Source organism: Pseudophryne corroboree, chromosome 4 (genome assembly GCF_028390025.1).
Source record: "Pseudophryne corroboree isolate aPseCor3 chromosome 4, aPseCor3.hap2, whole genome shotgun sequence".
Classification (NCBI taxonomy): Eukaryota; Metazoa; Chordata; class Amphibia; order Anura; family Myobatrachidae; genus Pseudophryne; species Pseudophryne corroboree.
In genome coordinates, this window is record NC_086447.1 from 77605556 (window position 1) to 77627911 (window position 22356).

A 22356-nucleotide genomic window follows, 5' to 3' on the forward strand; every position below is an offset into this window, starting at 1 on the left:
ATGAAACGTGTTTATCAAAGCAGTCTTAGCTGAGGTGCTGTAATATAGCCTGTACTCTGTTCTGTCCAATTGTATTAATTCAACACTTGATGATCACCACAACTCTCTGAACTGTGATATTGTTATTTGTATTCATCCTCTTAATTCTGGATAACATAAGTTAGGGCCTTTGCATCTTTCTTTAGTAAGTAACTACAGTACACTGAGGGGGTCATTCCGACCTGGTCGCACACTAGCTATTTTTTGCAGCGCTGCAATCAGGTCAAAACTCTGCAAAACTGCGCATGCGTATGCACCGCAATGCGCAGGCATGTCGTACGGGTACAAAGCGGATCAGTGCTGGACGATGGATTTAACGAAGAATCCATTCACACAACCTATCGCAAAAAGATTGACAGGAAGAAGGCGTTAATGGGTGTCAACTGACCATTTCACAGAGTGGTTGGAAAAACACAGGTGTGTCCAAATGTTTGCAGGGCGGGTGACCTACTCAGAAACTGCACAAAACTTTTTTGTACCGCTCGGCTGCACAAGCGTTCGCACACTTGCAAAGCGAAAATACACTCTCCCATAGGCGGCGACTATATGTTCGCAGTGCTGCAAAAAAATAGCTAGCAAGGGATCATCTCGGAATGACCCCCTAAGGCAGAATATCAGATGTAACTCACCAGCTGAGAAAGGCATGAATGCTTCATTCTTCACAAAATTGCCACCAGCATCCAGAAAATGTTCCGGGTAAAAAACTTCTGCTTTTTCAAAGTAATTCTTGTCAAAAAGCACTGACGTCAGCAGTGGGATTACCTGTGTCCCCTAAAAAAGTTTATACATTTGAATAAGTGACACTCAGGTAAAATCACAATCATACAAAAACTAGAAATGTATGGTTCAGTTTTACTGAAGTGCAAACACACTCAAATTTAGGGGTTCAGAGTTGAATCGAGTCCCACTTTGGAATCACTTTGAGGTTCTCAGTGGAACTGAGTCCTGGCTTAAGTCTGTTGTCAAAACCAAACTCAGGTTTTGAATAGCATGTAAACAAGTCCAAATGACATGATTTTAGCTGTTTTTATTTATTTTTATATTTTTTTTTTATTAATGCTTATGGATTTTAAAAGTATCCAAAACCGAACCAAAAACTGAATCTGAACCAAAACACTTGAGGGTGTTCATGGGATTTGCACAAGTACAGGTTCACAGAACAATCACCTAGCATTGACTACTAGGTGATATCTCAATATAGAAAGTACTTATTAAGCACAAAAATGTGGTATAACCTTAAAAATACTGCGCAAACACTTTCAGGATATTTTCTGGAATCTCTTAAGTCATATATCCCAGCCAATCTGTCAAATTAAGTGGCATGGGTACTGAAGAGCGCTTAGGTAGTGCAACATATAGCACTGACATTGGAAATAATGTTTTATGAATTATTCTTAATAAATACATAAAATATCCTAAAATAATTTAAGAAAGCATTACCTACAGTGATGGGACACACGAGATTTGCATCTTACCTTTGGGATAAAATACCCTCGGAATGTGACGTCCTGAGTAGTAGCATGTGGGAGATTATTTGGAACTATATTTCCAAATCTTTGAATCTCATGAATAACAGCGTCAGTATAGGGCATATCCTTACGGTGAGCAGCCTGAGGCTCCGATGAACCAATAACCTTTTCAATCTCATTTTGGACTTTTCCTGTTTCAAAAATAACAGATGAAACACTAAATAGAAACTCAGTATGCATTTAATATACTGCCCGTCGGGATCCCGCCCGTCGCAATACACCGACAGGGGTACCGTGCCTCCACCAGAATACCGGCGAGGTAGGTGATTCTCACTCTGAGGGTATCCACAACACCCATAGAGGGAGAAGTGAAATTGTGGTGATCGAAGCAAGCCCACAAGGGGCCTCGATTCGCTCGCCCCGCTGCCGGCATTTTGGTGGATGGGATGTGGCTGTCGGAATAGTGACAGTCGGCATCCTGTACGCTGGGAGCCCATCCCGATCCCCACAAATTCATCTATCATGTCCTCACACTTTTCAGATTGCTCCAAACACTTAGCTTTGTTGCATAAGTATCCCTTAGCTGATTCAGTATGTGCACCAACAGTATATATATATATAGTTTTTCTGAAAAACAATATGGGGTCTACTTATCATAGATGAGTTAGTGGGGTCAGTCTATATTGCTGACACACAATACAGTTTCTGTGCAATTCATCACTATGTATCCTCCTGGAGCCTTGTCCATAACCCTTCAAAGCAACCCCCCCCTCCCAATAAAACAAAAACCTTCTTCCCCCCCCCCCCCACCTTCAGCCCTAATGGTGCTCGTGAAAGCATTCCAGCAATTTAAATAAGGGCATGATAGTGCCAAAAGCGAAGCTTTTCACTGCTTGATAAATTGAGCACCTTTGTAGTGCCCATTTGGGGACTGAGATAACATGCAAACTTAGAGGGACTGTTTTGTTCATATGTTTGTAATCCAGTCATCAGGACACAGAGACATGTGAGTTCACTGCTGTGCTGTTTATTCCCTCACCAACTCCAGGCACACTGCACACTGGGCCACCCAATTCCCAGCATCCCCCTGGTCCCAGGGACCATCACTGAAGATTCAGGCTTACACAGATTAGTAAGGGAGTGTCTACAAATATAAGCATTCTAATACACTAACATCACATCCTCTTTTCTTTAAAGATAAGCCCTGTACGCTTCAATGCAACAATTAACAACGTCATATTAAGAACATCATCTAACACGTTTCAATGAGTCTCTCAGGTTTGCGTATTTCCCTTTTGGGTCTTTCATACACAGTCTGTGTTTCATCGACCATGTTGGACCTTTCTAGAATCGTGGTTGGTTCACCATTATCAGGATCATCATACATGTCAGATGAAGGGTATTCTTCAGTCATGTTGTCTTCATTATGGTTAGGTTGAGATCTTAAATCCACCCGATTTCTTCTTACTTCCGTTCCACGCTCTGTACGTATAGTATAGGATCTTGGTGCTACTTGTGCTTGCACAATACCTCTCTGCACCCAAATACCTTTCTCATGAACTCTGAGACGGACTTGGTCACCCGGTTTTAGATCAGATAAGCTTTTTGCTCGCCTGTCATGGAACAGTTTCTGTTTCACCTGTTGACGTTCTTTACTCAGTCTGACCAACGCTGAGTTATGTGTTTTAACAGTTCATCATGTATCGGGAGATTTGCTCTAATCCTCCTTCCATCAGCATTTGTGCAGGAGAAAGTCCATTCTGTAAAGGTGTACTGCGGTAGATTAAAAGACTTTTGTAGAAATCTTCTTTACCTTCTTGAGCTTTTTTCATGAGACTCTTTACAGTTTTTACTGAACTTTCCACCAACCCATTTGAGCGTGGATAGTGGGGACTTGACGTAGTATGGACAAATTCCCACTCATCAGCAAATTGTCTAAATTCAGCACTGGAAAACTGAGGACCATTGTTAGTGAACACTTCCATAGGAACACCATGCCTTGCAAAGATTGACTTAATGCAATTGATTACGGCTTTACTAGTAGTTGTATGTAGTGTCTTCACCTCAGGGTAGTTAGAGTAATAATCAGTCACGACAATGTACGTTTTCCCATTACAATCAAACAAATCTGCGCCAACTTTCTGGTACGGTCTCTCTGGCACTGTGTGAGGACTCAGTGGCTCGACTTGTTGTTTCGGTCTATAAGTAAGACATAATTCACATGTAGCTGTAGTCTGTGCTATGTCTTGGTTCATTCTTGGCCAAAACATAACTTCACGCGCTCTCCGCTTACATTTTTCTTCTTCTAAATGGCCTTCATGTATCTTGCACAGCATAGTTTTTTTTAGTCGTGCAGGTATGACAAACCTATTGCCTTTGTAAATAATACCATCGACAACTGTAAGGTCACTGCGGTACATCCAATAATCATGGATAGACAGTGGGCACGCATGTTTTTCTGCTGGCCAACCTTTCAGAATGATATCTTTCAACACTTTCTTTGTGTCATCTGTCTCAGTTTCTTTCCTAATCTGTTCTTGTCTTGCAAGATACACTGGTAGAGAAGCTACGATCAAATTAACATAGGCTTCTATTTCTTCATCCATCAGACTTTTGGAACCTTCACTTTTGTCCACAGCATGAGAAAGTGTATCAGCAATGTACATGTATTTGCTGGGACAGTACAGCAAATGTACATCATATTTCTGTAGTCTGATAAGCATTCGTTGAATTCTCATGGGACAGTCATGCAATGATTTAGTCATGATAGCTACCAATGGCTTGTGGTCAGTTTCCACTGTAAATGTTTGACCATACACAAACTGATGAAATCGCTCACATGCATATGTGATCGCTAGAAGTTCTTTTTCTATCTGAGCATACCTTGTTTCAGCACTTGTCAGTGCTCTTGATGCATAGATTACTGGTTGCCATGTATCCTCATGTTCTTGTAACAGCACTGAGCCTAGGCCAAATTGCAAAGCATCTGCTGAAATTCTTATTCTTTTCACAGGATCAAAGAATTTTAGCACTGGTTGCTCTGTAATGATCTGTTTCAAGTTTTGCCAACTTTCTTCTTGTTCATGTGACCACATCCACTCGTTATCTTTGTCCAACAACCATCTAAGAGAGGCTGTTCATTCAGAGAGTTGAGAAATAAACTTTCCTAAGTAAGTAATCATTCCTAGGAATCTTCTGACGTCGTCTTTGTTGTTAGGACGTTCCATGTTCACTATGGCTGATATTTTCCTTGGGTCTGGTTTTACACCTTGATCCGAGACCACGTCGCCCATAAAGGTAAGTGTATTCACGCCAAATTCACATTTGTCCTTGTTTAGCTTTAGATTCACTTTCTTGACAAGTTCCATTACTTGTCTCAATCTAGCAATCTAGAATCATGTTCTTCCTTTGTAGATCCCCAGACAATAATGTCATCCATCATTGTTTCAACACCTGGAATATGTTCAAAAATCATGTGTACCTTTTTTTGTGATATACTTCTGGAGCAGACAAAATTCCATATGGTAGTCTAAGAAATCTGTATCGACCTTCTGGTGTATTAAATGTACAAAGCTTTGAACTGGCCTCATCTAGCTTCATTTGCCAGAATCCAGAAGATGCGTCCAATTTACTGAACCATTTTGCTCCCGCAAATTGCGACATGATTTCATCTCTGGTAGGTAGTTTGAAATGTTCTCGTTTAATAGCTTTGTTTAAATCTCTGGGGTCTAGACATATTCGGAGTTGTCCATTTTTCTTTTCAACAGTTACTAAGGAGCTTACCCATTCAGTAGGCTCATCAACTTTCTGTATCACACCCAAGGCTTCCATGCAATTTAACTCTTGTTTCATTTTTTCTCTCAGCGCAAACGGCACTTTTCTACAGGGGTGTATCACTGAAGAAACTTGCGTGTCTATATTTATTTTATGCTCTCCAGGCAAACAACCTAGACCTTCAAACAAGTCTCTGTATTCTGTAAACATCGATTTGCAATCATCTTCTACTTGTGATGTCACCATAAAAACTTTCTTTAGCAAGCTTAGTTTCTCAAAGGAACTTAATACTAGAATCGGTTGCACATTTTTATCCACAATCAGTAGAGATGTTTTAAACTGTTGTCCCTTATATTTCAGTGTCACTAAGCATGTACCTTTCACAGGAATTTCCTCCCCAGTGTACCCTGTAACTTTAACTTTGGCTGGATGAAATTTAGGTTTTACTCTAAAAGTCTTATAGTCTTGAAATTATATTAAATTCACCTGCGCGCCAGTATCAAGCTTAAAGGGAATGACAATCTCGTTCACAGTTAAAGGGACAATCCATTCTTTTTTATCTGCACTGCAAAGTTCAATGCAATCCACAAAGAATTCATCTGTTTGTTTAACAGCATGCACTTTGGTTGTTTTACTTTTAATTTTACAGCATTTGGCAAAGTGATTAAGTCTACCACATTTCATGCAGGTTTTACCATAAGCAGGGCACATTTTAGGATTGTGAGCATTTCCACATCTACTACACATTTCCTTGTTAGACTGTGGCTTAGACTGCTTCATTCTTGAGAATGGAGGTTTGCTTGGCTCTGTGTTCTGCACTACGTGGACAGCAGCATCAACTTCCTTGTGTAACTTTTTGGTTTGAAATCTAGTTATTTCTGCAGATCTACACATAGTCACTGCCTTTTCAAGTGTTAGGTTATGCTCTCTCAGCAGTCTCTCACTGAGTCCATTATCAGGTATTCCACAGACAATACGATCTCTAATCAGTGAATCCTTTAAATCACCAAACTCACAGGTTTTACTGAGTGATTGCAGCTCTGTAACATACTGATCAAATCCATCTCCAGGCTTCTGATCACATGTGAAAAACTTATATCTTTCATATGTCACATTTTTCCTTGGCACAAAGTAATCTTCAAACTTTTGCATTATAGAAGATAGCACCATATTCTGCCCCTTAGCAAACTGAAAACTATTATAAATGTCCAGCACATCCTCTGCTATCACATGGAGGAAAATGGATGCCTTCGTTTTGTCAGCCTCTGAATCAGCTCCACATGCAGCAAAATATATATTAAACCTTTGCTTAAATCTTTTCCAGTTTTCAGACAAGTTACCAGACATCAGCATGCTGGTTGGAGGTGCTAGTTTATCCATGGTTACTCACTGTTTGAAGATAGCAGCACACTTTGCAGAGGCTTTGCAGACTCTGAGTATCACAGCCTTACAGACTTCTGCAAGATTCTTTCACACTCTGAGAGCACTAGCAGTCCAAGTTACACTTCTTCTGACACCATGTTTTGTTCATATGTTTGTAAATCCAGTCATCAGGACACAGAGACATGTGAGTTCACTGTTGTGCTGTTTATTCCATCACCAACTCCAGGCACACTGCACACTGGACCACCCACTTCCCAGCATCCCCCTGGTCCCAGGGACCATCACTGAAGATTCAGGCTTACACAGATTAGTAAGGGAGTGTCTACAAATATAAGCATTCTAATACACTAACATCACAGGGACTGCAGGAGAAATCTGGAGCTTCTCAGTGGTAGCCCTTTTGTTAAATAGGATGAAGCATTGATACTGTAACTCCTTATTACGGTGAAAGAGGGGTTATCTCTATTTGCTAAATAGACCTTTATAAGTCATATACTTTAGAATACATTTTGAACTGTATGTAAAATGATCATTTACTGTACTTTGGATTTCAGGGTATTTCATCATCAGCAGAAGGCCCCATCTCAGAGTGGTGGAGGTCGTCTCCATGCCAGCACCAAAGAGATCCATCACTAGCGCTAGTAGATTGTCATTGGTGAAATACAGTTCAGGACTGGGCTTTTCCTATAATGTATAAGAGGTGCATTATATATTGTAACATGCATAGAAACCTACTATAGGTGGCATATATTAGTAGTCAGGAAAGCAAGGTAGTTCCAATCTACTGTAATCTATTAGCTAGAAAAGCAATACTGCAAAAACATATGAATTCTTTTTGTGCATCAAAGAAACATAGGGGGTCATTCCGATCCGTTCGCACACAGCGGTTCTTCGCTGTGGTGCGAACGGGTCGGAAGTGCGGCTGCACGGCGCCCGCACTGCACACGCATGTCGTTGCCCAGCGATGGCAGTCGCCGGGCAATGATGCCAGGACTGAAGAAAGTGATCACAGGCCCGATCGCAAGAAGATTGAAAGCAGGAAGGAGGATCGGGGCATCTATTTACTGTTTCCCGGGCGTGGTAAGGCGAACGCAGGCGTGTCTAGGCATTTGAAGGGCGGATGTCTGACGTCACAGCCGGGACCTTCATCGCTGGATCCGTCGCACTGGGTAAGTAGGTGCAGGGCTGGTCTTGTTTTGCATGAAACTTTTTTAGCATAGCAGAGCTGCACAAGTGATCGCAGCCCTGCTATGCTAAAATACACTTCCCCATAGGCGGCGTCTAGTTGATCGCACGAGGAGCAAAAAGTTGCTACGTGCGATGAACTCGGAATAACCACCATAGTCATGTGGCAGGTATAAATGCATACGGATTCAGTATGATATCAGGAGATCAATGCCGGGATCCCGACAACCAGAATACCGGTGGCGAGCACAGTGTGTTCCCTCGTGGGCTTGCTGCGCTCGCTACGGTTCAGGCCCGGTTATATTCCCCCTTGGGTGGTAGCATGGACCACCACCCAAGTGTGGATTCCAAGTGGCGGTCAGGAATCTGACCAACGGTATTTCGCACGGTCTCAGGATTCCAGCGCCGCTAACCTGACACCTGGGATCCTGGCAACCGGCAACTTGAATGGCTCCTATGCATACATATGTTAAAAATTTATATTTTGTTTTCTGACAGCATCCGGAGTCTTACCTCTGGTTCTGGTCCCTGTGGCCTTCCTCTTAGCTGGCTGGTGTGGCTGCGCCAGATAGGAGCTGCAGCAGTGGGGTCCTCCGATGGGGCTGCTAGGCGACGGGAGGCCGGAGGCCGAGTCCTGGGGAGTGGGGCATGGCAGCAGGAGGTATCTGTTTCCAAGTGTCCTGTTGCTGGAGTGCGGCATCTGGGAGGCTGAGGCCAGAGATAGTGGCTGTGTTCTGGTTCTACATGTGTTCTCTATGAAGGGAGCCACCATGTTGGAGACCAAGCCAAGCTAATGGGTATCCCAGTTCGTGTTCAGCCAATCTGGTGCAGTCTTCCCTTATAAAAAGGGGTTGATGCTTAGCTATGGTGCCAGTGCTGCAAGTTACTTGCTGCTGTGTGGTGCTCAAGCTCTGTGCTCCCAGGTTAACCCCTGGTATCCTGGTTCTGTTGTGGCCACCTGGTGGTCAGTCCTGTTATTGCAGTCCTTTGCTCTCAGTCCACTTGCCCTTGCAGTTTAACTGCTTGGTCCCCTATCTGGTAGACTAGAGGGTCTCTATTTGCTGACTGTGCTCTCAGTGATCTGTGTTCTTCAACATTGTTTACAAATCACAAGTCATCACCTCATTCTGTGTTCTTCAGGATCATTTACAAATCACAAATCATCACCTCATTCAGTGTTCTTCAGCATCATCTACAACTCTCAAGTCATCACCTCATTCAGTGTTCTTCAGCATCATCTACAACTCTCAAGTCATCACATCATTCAGTGTTCTTCAGCATCGTTTACAAATCAAAAGTCATTATTTCATTCAGTGTTCTTCAGCATCATTTACAAATCACAAGTCATCTCTTCATTCAGGTTTCTTCAGCATAATTTACAAATCATGAATCACTTCTTCATTCAGTATTCTTCAGCAACTTTTATAAGTCATGAACATTTTGTCCTTCAGAAGTCACTCGGACTTACTGTATCTCCTAGTCGTTGGGTATAATTGAGGTCTCAGTAAAACTGAATTAATCTTTCTTCAGTGTATCGTTCTTGGTCTTTGTTCTCATTGCCTACCTCTCTTTATCTTTGAGCCTAAGTCTTCAATCCATGAGTAAGAACTATATTCAGCCACCACGTTTCCTTCCTTTTCCGAAAGCTGCTCCCTCAGTCATTTATCAGTCGTCAGATCCTCAACTCATGCCGAGCGTGACCGTAAGCACTGGCCATATGAATCCGATGAGTGATCAGGCTTCTGGGGGTGATGCAGACTCAGACATCCTGTCACGTCTAAATAAGCAGGAAGCTACGCAAACTTAAATTGTGCAGTTCATGCAAAGTATGTCAGCTCGTCTAGACTCTCTCCATGCACTCATATCCATACCTCCAGTGCCAGCTCCCATTCCTGCCTCTCCAGTTCTATCAGCTCCTGTGCCAGTTTCACTTCCATGGTTGCAATTACCTTCAACTAGTAAGTTTGATGGTACTCCAAAGCAATGCCGCGGTTTCCTCAACCAATGGGAGATTCAGTTTGAATTACAGTCTGTGAATTTCCCAACCGCCCGGACCAGGGTAGCTTATATTGTTTCTCTGCTGACCGGTCAGGCGTTAGAATGGGCATTTCCTCTGTGGGAGAGAGCGGATCCCATTCTTTCAAATTACTCAGAATTTGTATCAACTTTCTGAAGGATTTCAATGAACCAGGCAGGACTTCTTCAGCTTCTTTGGAGATTCTGCGTTTGCAACAGGGAACTCGAACCATCAGTCAATACGTTATCCAGTTTTATACCCTCTTTTCCGAACTTGGTTGGAATGAAGTAAGCTCTCATAGCAGCTTTCTGGAACGGTCTTTCAGACAAGATTAAGGACGATCTAGCAACCCTAGACATTCCAGACAAGTTGGACAAACTAATCTCTCTGTGCAACAAGTTGGATCTGAGGTATAGAGAGCGTTGCTTGTAGAGATCAAAGTCGGACCATCCGAGACCTCAGATTGCTCCTCTTCCTTGTCCATCTTCTTCATCCACAGAGGAACCCATGCAGGTTAACCGGTCCCATCTCACTGATGAAGAACGACAAAGGCGGAGATGAGGTAACCTCTGTATTTATTGCGGAGTGGGTGATCACTTTGTCAAGTCCTGCGGTCATCGTCCGGGAAACTCCCGCTAATAACTTATGCCGGAGAGGTTAAGTTAGGAGTCTCCCCGGAATTATCTTTCAGGAAAGAATCCATGCTTACCACTTGTCTAGAGCTCTCCTCTTCTCTTTTTGTTTCTGCACTACTCGATTCTGGAGCAGGTGAAGTTGGATCGTCCTATTTCAATCACTGTGCCATGATGAAAGTTACATCCCCGAAGTAATCATTACTCACTGCACTGTTACTCTCAAATTAAAGACTGGAGCTCTTCATTCAGAAAACATCTCTTTCCTAGTAATTCCTAAAGCCTCTCATGAATTAATACTCGGATTCCCTTGGCTACAACAGCATAATCCCTGCATCGATTGGCAGATTATGGATGTGCTCGCTTGGGATGAGTCTTGCTTCCATGAGTGCTTGGCGTCTGTGAAACCTCTTTGTAATTTGAATCCCTCTGAAATCCCGGTAGTCTATCAGGACTTTCAAGATGCCTTTAACAAACAGGGAGCTGACACTTTGCCTCCCCATCGTAGTTGGGACTGTACCATTGATTTGATACCTGGTAAGACTCCTCCAAGAGGTTGAACATACCGGTTATCCCTTCCAGAGACCCAGGCCATGTCAGACTACATTTCAGAGAATTTCAGTAAAGGTTTTATTCGACCCTCTTCCTACCTGGCTAAGGCAAGATTATTTTTTGTGAAAAAGAAGGATGGGGGTTTGCAGCCATGCATAGACTACTGGGGTTTAAATGAGATCACTGTGAAGAACAGATATCCTCTGCCCCTAATTCCTGAGTTATTTGATTGAGTGAAAGGGACCACCATTTTCACTAAGTTTGTACTTTTGAGGGGCTTATAGCCTGATACGTATTTGTTCTGGAGATGAATGGAAGATGACGTTTAACACCCGAGACGAGCAATACGAGAATCTAGTGGTGCCCTTCGGTCTCCGCAATGCCCCGGCGGTCTTCCAGAACTTCATGAACGAGATATTCAGAGATCTTCTTTACAGTTGTCTAGTGGTATACTTGGACAATATTCTCATTTTTTTCTAAAGATTTGAAGGTCAATCGTGAGCAAGTCAAGGAGGTCTTAAGTCGTCTTTTTTGCAAGTTAGAAAGGTGCACCTTTGAGGTACCCTCCATCGCCTTTTTCGGTTACATTATCGCCGGACAGGAGCTACAGATGGATTCAACCAAGGTCCAAGCAATTCATGATTGGACTCTTCCTGCCTTTTAAAAGGGATCCAATGATATCTTGGCTTTGCCAACTTTTACAGAAAATTTATCAAGAACTAATCCACTATTATCGCCCCAATTACCATGTTAACCAGGAAAGGAGTCAATCCTTCAATTTGGCCACCTGAGACTCTGAAAGCCTTCATGTTCTTAAAAGAGGCCTTCATGTCCGCTCCAATTCTTCACCAACTTTATCTCAATCTCCCCTTTCAGGTGGAAGTAAATGCCTCTTCCGTGGGAGTCGGGGCAGTTCTTTCTCAGCTCTTCGAAGATAAGAAGAGTCATCCTTGTGCATATTTTTCTAATAGATTCTCCCAAGCAGAGCAAAATTATCCTATTGGTGAACAAGAACTGTTGGCCATAAAATTAGCTCTTGAAGAGTGGCGATATTTATTAGCGGAAGCCCAACATCCTATATCTGTTAGTACGGATCACAAGAATCTTCTGTACCTCCAGACAGCTCATTTTTTAAACCCACGGCAAGCCAGCTGGGCTCTGTTCTTCTCTCGGTTCTCCTTCAAACTCTCTTACCACCCAGGAACCTTAAATCGAAGAGCAGAAACACTTTCTCGTGATTTTCAAATGGATGATTCACTCGACTCCTCTGAGAAACAATTTTTTCTGAATACGGCTTCATTTGCTTCTGCTCATACTGTTACTCTTCCTCCCCCGGGGAGAACTTTTGTGGCACCAAGACAGGAAATTGCTTATGTGGGTTCATTCTTCATCTATCACTGGTCATGCTGGTGGTCTTAAGACCTCAAGTTAATTCAAAGATTCTACTGGTGGCCTCATCTTAAAATGGATTTTGAATTTGATTTGAATTTGTAGCAGCCTGTTCCAAGTGTGCTCAACATAAAATTCCACAGACATCTCCTTCGGGTCTTCTTCATCCACTTCCAACACCTCAAAAGCCTTGGACTCACATCTCTATGGATTTCATAACTGATATGCCAGTCTCCAGAGAGCACAACACCATTTGGGTCTTTGTGTACTGATTTTCAAAGATGGCATACTTCATACCCCTCACCGGCCTTCCCTCTGCTCCTCAGCTATCCAAATTGTTTTTCTCATAGATTTTTTGTTTGCATTGTCTCCCACAGGAAATAGTTTCTGATCGGGGTCCTCAATTCATGGGCAAGTTCTCTTCAGCCTCTCATCCCCAGACTGATGGACAGACTGAAAGAGTCAACCAGGATCTGGAAACTTTCTTACATTTGTTCATGGATGGCAGGATGGATTACCTCCCATTTGCTGAGTTTGCACACAATAACCTATACCATTCCTCTACCAATTCCACTCCTTTCTTCATTAACTACAGTTCAGTTTTCATCCACAAGTTCCTTCCTTTGAATCTCTCCCAGCTCTTGAGGTTCCTGCTGCTGAGTCCGCTCTTCTTCAGTTCACTAAGATTTGGGGACAAATTCAAAAGGCACTACTTAAGACTTCCCAGAAATATAAGACGTACGCCAATCAAAAAAGGAAGGCTGTTCCTAGTCTCAAAGTGGGCGCTCGTGTTTGGATATCCATCAGAAACCTCAGACTCAACGTCCCTACCATGAAGTTTGCTCCAAGATTCATTGGTCCATATTCTACTAAAAGAGTGTTAAATCCTGTTTCTTACAAGGTGAAACTGCCTCCCTATTTGAAAATCCCTAATGCCTTTCACATTTCTCTGCTAAAGCCTCTTGTACTAAATAATTTTTGGGAAGCTTTCCCTAAACATCCCAAGGTTCAAGCCGCTCAAAATGAGGAATTTGAGGTTCATAAGCTTCCTGACTCCCGCAAGAGGTATGGTCATCTCCAGTATCTCATAGATTGGAGGGGATATGGTCCAGTGGAGAGATCTTGCGTGGCTGCAGAGGATGTTCATGCTCCAAGACTGATTTGTGCCTTTCATGGCAAGAAGCCCACTAAGCAGCGTAGGTGTTCGGAGACCACCCTAAAAAGGGTACTGTCAGCATCCGGAGTCTTACTGTACCTCTGCTACTGGTGCCTGCGGCCTTCCTGTTAGCTGGCTGGTGTGGCTGCAGCAGATAGGAGCTGTGGCAGCAAGGTCCTCCGGTGCGGCTGCAAGGCATCTAAAGGCCGGGGTCCGGGTCTTGGGGAGCGGGGCATGGCAGCCAGAGGTGTCTGCTTCCAAGTGTCCTGTTTCTGGAGTGCGGCGTCTTGGAGGCTGAGGCCAGAGATAGTGGGTGTGTGCTGGTTCCACGTGTGTCCTCTGTGCAGGGAGCCACCATATTGGAGACTAAGCCAAGCCAATGGGTATCCCAGTTCACGTCCAGCCAATCTGGTGCAGTTTTCCCTTATGAAAAGGGGTTGATGCTTAACTATGGTGCCAGTGCTTCAAGTTACTTGCTGCTGTAAGGTGCTCAAGCTCTGCGCTCCCAGGTTAACCCCTGGTATCCTGGTTCTGTGTGTGGCCGCCTGGTGGTCAGTTCTGTTATTGCAGTCATTTGCTCTCAGTCCACCTGCCCTTGCGGTGTAACCGCTGGGTCCCCTATCTGGTAGAGGGTCTTCATTTGCTGACTGTGCTCTCAGCGCTCCGTGTTCTTCAGCATCATTTGCAAATCACACGTCATCACCTCATTCCGTGTTCTTCAACATCATTTACAAATCACAAGTCATCACCTCATTCCATGTTCTTCAGCATTGTTTTTAAATCACAAGTCATCACCTCATTCAGTGTTCTTCAGCATCGTCTACAAATCACAAGTCATCCCCTTATTCAGTGTTCTTCAGCATCATTTACAAATCACAAGTCATCTCTTCATTCAAGGTCTCAGTAAAATTGAATTAATCTTTGTTCAGTGTATCGTTCTCGGTCATTGTTCTTATTGCCTACCCCTTTTCATCTTTGAGCCCAAGTCTTCAATCCATGAGTAAGAACTACATTCAGCCACCTTGTTTCCTTCCTTTGCCGAAAGCTGCTCCCTCAATCACTTATGAGTCATCAGATCCTCAATTCAAGCCGAACGTGACAGTATTCCATATAATTTGCACACTATACTAGGGCATGATTTTTATACAGACACTGCGGTACACTATTAGTGCAATTTAAGGAGGTGGGATGCCACGCTCCACTGCACTAGCTTCTGGACTTATTATTACACTCATCTTTCCCTTCCCCATTTTTATTTTATATTACTCAACTAAAATTTGATCTTTCTTCCTGTTCCCATCTCCCCCCCCCCCCCATACCCCCCTCCCCTTTCTTTCATATGTCTAATTTTGTTCACTTTAATTAGATCATATCCCAGGGTAATTTGTTGGTGGATGCAATAAATACTTACAATATATCCAACATTGTCAAACTGGTAATTTTTTAGGCGCAGTTGCAAAAACCCCCTGTATATTGATTATTTTCTTTGAGGTTTTGTGTTTAGCCTCGATTGCAATTCTGCTGCCATTCACATATACCCTTGTAGGTAGAGCGCAAGATACATCTGTTGTATACTCACGTTTTGTAAACCCAGTATCCAGTGGCCCCTTATATGGGTATTTTAGATCTTAGGAAAGACAGAGCCACTAGTGCAAACTTAGTTTTCATGAATCTAGATCACACAACTGCAACACACAATAGTGTAAATAAATTCTGTGATCTATTTTTGAAACTAGAAAGACTAGCAACAAGAGAATCCAAGGTATGGTGGAACAACAAAACATTACATTGGTATTTACAACACCATCTTATACCAAAAGGTCTCAAAATTAAGAAAATTCCAACACAAAATATAGATGACCCTCAGTTAATGGACAAATGGAACAACATCTTACAAAATTGTTCAACACAATTAATCCAATTGATTCTTGGTACACATGAAACAGAACTGACACAGAGATTGAGTCATTACAGCAGAGCCGGCCATAGGCATAAGCAAACTAGGCAATTGCCTAGGGCATTTGATATGCCTAGGGGCATCAGCAGCTTCTCCTGATTAAAATGATATGCGGCATGCCTATATTCTATGTGTAGCATTTCATATGCAGATACAGCCACAGTCTCACACAGTATATAGGCATGCTGCATATCATTTTAATCAGCAGAAGCTGCTTGTGCATCCTAGCAACATAGCAATGCAAATAAGATGCATTTTCATAAAAAAGGTGCCCGACGTTAGCATTGAGGCAAGATTTATGAGGACACATCTGTATACAAGCAGAGGCAGAGGTCACAGTGTTAGTGGCAGTGTGAGTGCTGTGTGCATATGAGTGGGTTGGTTGTGCAGTAGTGTTCGGAATATGTGTAAGGAGCATTATGTGTGTCATGTAAAAATGCATTAATAATGTGCAACATATGTGTAAGGGGCACTATGTGAGTCATTATGTGTATAAGGGCATTAATAATGTGCGGCATATGTGTAACAGGGTACTACTGTATGTGTGTCATTATGTGTATAGGGGCACTAATAATGTGCAGCAAATGTGTAGGGGCACTATGTGTGTCATTATGTGTATAAGGGTATTAATAATGTGCGGCATATGTGTAAGAGACATTGGGGTAAATTTACTAAGATGGGAGTTCTATTTAAGATGGGATGTTGCCCATAGCAACCAATCAGATTCCAGGTACTATCATCTAGAAGGTGCTAGATAAATGAGAAGTAGAATCTGATTGGTTGCTATGGGCAACATCTCATCTTAAATAGAACTCCCATCTTAGTAAATTTACCCCCTTATGTGTAAAAGGGCATTAATAAAGGCCGTCATAATGTGTAAGGCGCATTATGTTTATAAGGACATTAATAAGGTGTCTCATATGTGTAAGGGGCATTATTGTGTGCAATTAGGTGTATACATGCATTACTAATGTGTGGCATTATGTGTATAAGGTGCTCTACTATGTGGCGTTGCATATAGAAAGGGCACTACTGTGTCATCTAATGTGAATAAAGAGCAATAGAGTGTGGTGTAATGTGAATAAAGAGCAATTCAGTGTGATGTAATGTGAATAAGGGGCTCTCCTGTGAGGAGTAACGTTTAGAAGGTAAAGTGATACTACTGTGGGATGTAATATGAATTATGGACACTATCACATGATCAAATGTGAATAAAGTTGCAGTACTGTGTGGCATAATTGGAATTGGGGTTACTATTGTGTGGCCATGCCCCTTGCCAGAAAAAACACACCACTTTTTGGGCTGTGCGCCAAATGTGCGAACTGTTCCTATTTAAAATATAGGGGGTACAAACACCAAAATAAGGACTGTTATGGATGAGGGATGATGGTGCTGGGAAAGAGGTGCAAGGTCAGAGGCGGAACCAGCGGTGGTGCTAGGGGGCACCAATCAAAATTTTGCCTAGGGCATCATATTGGTTAGGGCCGGCTCTGCATTACAGTCAGCATTAGAAGAACACAAACAAGACAAAGAATTCCAACAACTAGAAAAGATTTAAAAAAATAGATTGAGAAAGGTAGAGGAAGAAATAGCCACAAAAAAAATCAAAGATCCTAAGGGACAAGATAGGGAAAGATAAAACAGATAAGAAACATATCATTAAACAAAAATTAACATCCACATTACTACGAACACCAATACATGACGAGATTACATCACAGAACATCAAGAGTCATAAATAAAACTGACATCCCTGAAGATAGAAAGGCAAGTACAGATAAGTCTGATCTCGAAACTGCTCAAGAGACTGACTTTTCAACATACAGTATTGAAGAGGTTCATGATTACGAAAATCTAACAAGGGTTTCACTGGAAAAGGGATTTCAATTATCAGTCAACTTAGAAGACATTCCTTCTACCGAGAATCTAGATACGCAGAATACTGAACAGGAAATTAAGACAAAATGTGCAGACCATTTTTTAGGAAAGAGCGCAGGTCCTCAGTCCTACGAACAAAACCTGGTGACACCAATCAAATGAAAGTTGGAAGATCTAGACAAGGATGTAGAGGTGGAGGTAATAGGAAGACAAGAGAAACAACAACCAAAAGTAGAAACCAAAGGTATATTCAATTTGAGCACAGTCAGACTCAAAGATGAACACATAACACTGCTAAACAAAGGTCTGAAGTTCGCACCAACAAAACAGTTGAACAAATTTGAGACATACCTAGACTTGCACAGATTCACTAGAAAATTAACCTTTGCCAAATATTATGATAAAGGACCAATAACTTTCACAGAGCCAAAGGACACAGACAAAACATCAACACGCAAATCTGAAGCCAAAGTCCAATTTTTACCCACAACATATGAGGGGTTCCCTCATTAACACCTTTGAACAATTAGTAACACATGATTTAGACAAATTGGAAACCAAACCATGGACAATCAATCTGACAACAACAGAAAGGAATGCACTCAAGGATCTCAGTAACAACAGAGAACTAGTGATAAAACCCGCGGATAAAGGGGGGGAGTAGTTTTGCTAGACAAGAAGAACTACACAGCAGAATCACTTAGAATCCTCAGTGACAAAAACACATATGAAATACTTGCACAAGACCCAACATGCAAATACAAGAATTGCTTACATAAGTTACTCAAAGAAGGATTAGAAACAGGCATACTAACAAAAAAAGAACATAGTTTCTTGGACATCACAAACCCCATCCTTCCTGTCTTCTATTATTTGCCAAAAGTACATAAAAATAAACTCAATACACCAGGCCGCCCAATAATATCAGGAATAGGCTCTCTCACATCAAATTTGTCACAATATATTGATTCGTATCTACAAACATATGTACAAACACAAAAGTCTTACATAAGAGACACGACAGGCATAACTAGAACTCTGGGTAATGTCACTTGGTCAGAGGACTATTGGATCTGCACAAGTGACGTAACATCCCTGTACACAATCATAGACCAAAAGCAGGGTCTAGATGCAGTGGACCATTTTCTATCATCGGATCCGACCTTGGATGTGAAACAATAATTTTTAATTTTGGACTGTATAAATTTCATTTTACAACACAATTATTTTTGGTTCGAAGATACCTACTACAGAAAGACTACAGGCACAGCGATGGGGACCAGGTTTGCTCAAAGTTATGCTAATTTGTTCATGAGTAGTTGGGAGGACAGTAACATCTGGCGTGGACATGACTTTGGGACAAACCTAGTTCTCAGGCGCAGGTATATAGACAATGTGATTTTCATCTCACAGGGCACGGAAGAGAAACTACTAGATTTCCTGACACATATCAATTCAAACACTAGTAATTTAATATTCACCACAGAGTACAGCCGATCCACAGTTAATTTCTTGGACATAACTGTTTTTGTAGAAAATTCCAATATACACACCAAAACTTATCAGAAAAGTGTAGATGTGAATAGCTATATCCTGAACACTAGTGGACATCATCCCAATTGGCTGCGGAACATCCCGTTAGGTCAATTCAAAAGAGTTAGGAGAAATTGCACCAAATTAGAAGATTTTCGAACACAAGCTGGAGAAATAAAACAACAATTCCTAGAGAGGGGGTAGAAGGAAGAGGTACTTGAGCGAGATTTACAAACAGCCAAAGAGCTAGAAAGAGATACCCTTTTAACATACAAAAACAAGGAGGAACCAAGTGAAGAGTATAAGACAGTTTTTTGACACAATACAGTACTAATAACAGGCAACTTGAGAAAATATTATCCAAACATTGGCACATCCTCTTAGAGGATGACGTACTGGCTAACACACTTTCCTCTAGACCTAAAGTGGTCTACAGAAGAACACCAGATCTAAACTCTAAATTATCACATAGCCATCTAAAAAAGATAGAGCTAACACAGAGTACCATAACAGGGCAGAAACTCAGTAAAGGTTTCTTTCATTGTGGCTCATGTAACTACTGCAAAACACACAAAGTCAGTACTAAGAAAATCACCAGTTTTGAATCTAAGAGAACTGGTGAGAGTTTTGATATACAGGAACACATTTCCTGCCAAAGTAAAGGAGTAATCTATCTCATAGAATGCCCATGTCATCTACAATATGTAGGAAGAACTATAAGACCATTGAAAACAAGGCGCACATGAAGAACGTGAAAAATGGACTGGAGACACATAATTTATCCAATCACTTTAAAGAAATACATGGGAACAATCCTGCAGGCATGAAGATTTTAGGTATTAAGTTATTGTTACCAAATTGGAGGGGGGGGGACTTTTTAAATCAAATCAATAAAGAAGAGCTTAAATGGATTTATACATTGAAGACACTCAAACCACATGGCCTTAATGTAGACAATGAAGTGAGAACAGTAATTATTTAGAATCCAAATAAAACAACGTTTATTCATCTTCTTTACTGAGTAAATTAAGAATTTATAATATACTAATACCATTAGGTTATAAGGCTGAATTTACCAAGGGATTTTTAATTAGTAAATATAGAATTGATGGTCAATCCTTATTAGCAATATTATATTTCTGTACTGCTCTCTTTTCATTTCTCTTTTTTTCTGCTTCCTATATTTTTCTTTCCCTCTTTACTCTGGAATATCCAATGAACACCCCCCCTTTTATGACATAATGAAGTTTGGGCATAAATAGCCCTCATCAAAGATGGCAATCACGGACTCCCTGACGAAGACCCAGAAGGGTCGATACGCGTAGGAGAACATTACAGAACTATCAGTGTGCACAGGACATTATCAATTTGTCAACACAGCAGTGCTCCCTGACATTCAACCCAGTTTTTCAGCACACAGCGACTCCGGAGGCACCGAAGGACGAGGACCAGAGTCACGTGACCGCGAGTTTCGGAACCAGGAAACAGGATCCTAAACCAGCAGCTGCAAGATGGGCAGTGAAGTGAGGTGGAGACAGACGCCGGAAAACAAGTGCAGGAGACGCAGATAACAGCTCTGTAAAAGGGGAAGGACACAGCGGACAGTCCCGATTCGGCTCTCAAAGTTAGTGTCCCTTTCCCCTCAGAGACAGGACCGCATCCCGACGATCTGGCTAGCGGATAGTGTCTGTGGACACGGGCAACTTTCAGCTACCCCAGACGTAGGTAGAGGGCGGCCAGTCCGGAGCAATTAGATGCCTATCCCTCTGTATGCCTATCCCTCCGTACATCCACTAGGGGTACCCCGTTCATTGCTATCACAGCCGGAATCAATCATCCCCTGGAGGACAGCATTCACCTGTTTAACAGACTTTCAATTCCCAATATCATTTTTCATAGTCTTTAATTTTTTGAGCTCATATGTCAATCTGGGACTGTGTTGTCATTCTTATTGACAGACAATGCGGTACAATATTAGTGCAATTTAAGGAGGTGGGATGCTACGCTCCACTGCACTAGCTTCTGGACTTATTATTACACTCATCTTTCCCTTCCCCATTTTTATTTTATATTATTCAACTAAAAATTGATCTTTCTCCCTGTTCCCATCTCCCCCCCCCACCCCCCTTTCTTTCATATGTCTAATTTTGTTCACTTTAATTAGATCATATCCCAAGGTAATTTGTTGGTGGATGCAATAAATACTTACAATATATCCAACATTGACGCTAGAGGTCATAATTGACCTTTAGTGTTTATGCGGTGCGATTGGGGAGAATTCATGATGTCTCTCCCATAGATCCGTGGAGCGGCGCCACCGGCCGGAGACAGAGGGCAGCAGCGGTCGGGAAGCAGGAGTGGGGATGGTGAGTATTTATTTATATATTTTTTTGTAAGCGACACAGCTACAGGGGGCACAACTACTGAAGGCACAGCTACAGGGGGCACAGTACCGGGGGCACAACTGCTGAGAGCACAGCTACAGGGGGCATAACTGTGATCACGCCCCTTCCCCATGAATCCATGCCCCTATAGTATACTAACACTGTTTTACCTCTTGGGGGGGGGGGGGGGTGCTGGGAGCCAATGGAAACCTTCCCTCTGGGCGCCACAAGGACTAGAACTGGCCTGTGCAATGTGTACGGCTCACAGCATGCCGTGCTAAATTGCACAAGCCAGTCTCCCATATATACTGTAGTTATTGAATAGTGTGTGTGTGTGTGTGTGTGTGTGTGTATGCGTGCTTCTGCTATTCCTCATTGTGCATGCACAATCTAGGAGGACACATATGTATCAGCCATATAATAAAATATTGTCTGATTCTATAATCCTTCTAATTGTCAAAGGACATTTCTTTCGTAGGAACAAAACATAACAAAATTTTATTCACTCCTGTTTAGTGAGCTGTACATATAAAATCTGGGCACATAGGTTTCATAAATATTATGTCTTTAATCATATATTATAACTGGTAATAATATATCATCATGGCAAGAGTAGAATTGTTATGTGTGTGTAATTGCTCTTACTAACAACTGTGAGCTAATTAACATTCGGCTGAAAAATGTCATACTAACAAGTTACATGGGACAGTATTATTATGATACATATATGTGTTCAGGCGCTTATAATGTGGGAAACACTGTATTTACCTTAATGATGTATGTTTAGCAGCAATATGTCAAATTGTGTCTGTGTGGACGCAACAAAATAAATAGGAACTTGAGAGCAGTAGTACATACCAGGGCCGTAACTACGTGTGTGCCAAGTGGGCTTGGCACACAGCGCAGTTGCCCTGAGGGCGCACGGCCAGCGGCATGTAATGAGTCAAATTGACTCATTACATGCCGCCTCTGCTGTGTGCGCCGTGCGCCGTGCACCGCGCTGTGGAG

General features: G+C 42.1%; 1 protein-coding gene across 1 annotated transcript in view; it reads right to left on the minus strand.

Moving 5' to 3' along the window:
* The window catches only part of LOC134910838 (uncharacterized), a 268706-nt gene that overhangs the window by 194256 nt on the left and 52094 nt on the right, over nt 1-22356 (minus strand). Inside the window, exons 7-9 of the mRNA XM_063919222.1 lie at nt 7208-7349; nt 1515-1699; nt 669-810 (exon numbers count right to left, since the gene is read on the minus strand). Of these exons, the coding sequence (XP_063775292.1) occupies nt 669-810; nt 1515-1699; nt 7208-7349 (469 nt within the window). The remainder of the gene's footprint in view (nt 1-668; nt 811-1514; nt 1700-7207; nt 7350-22356) is intronic.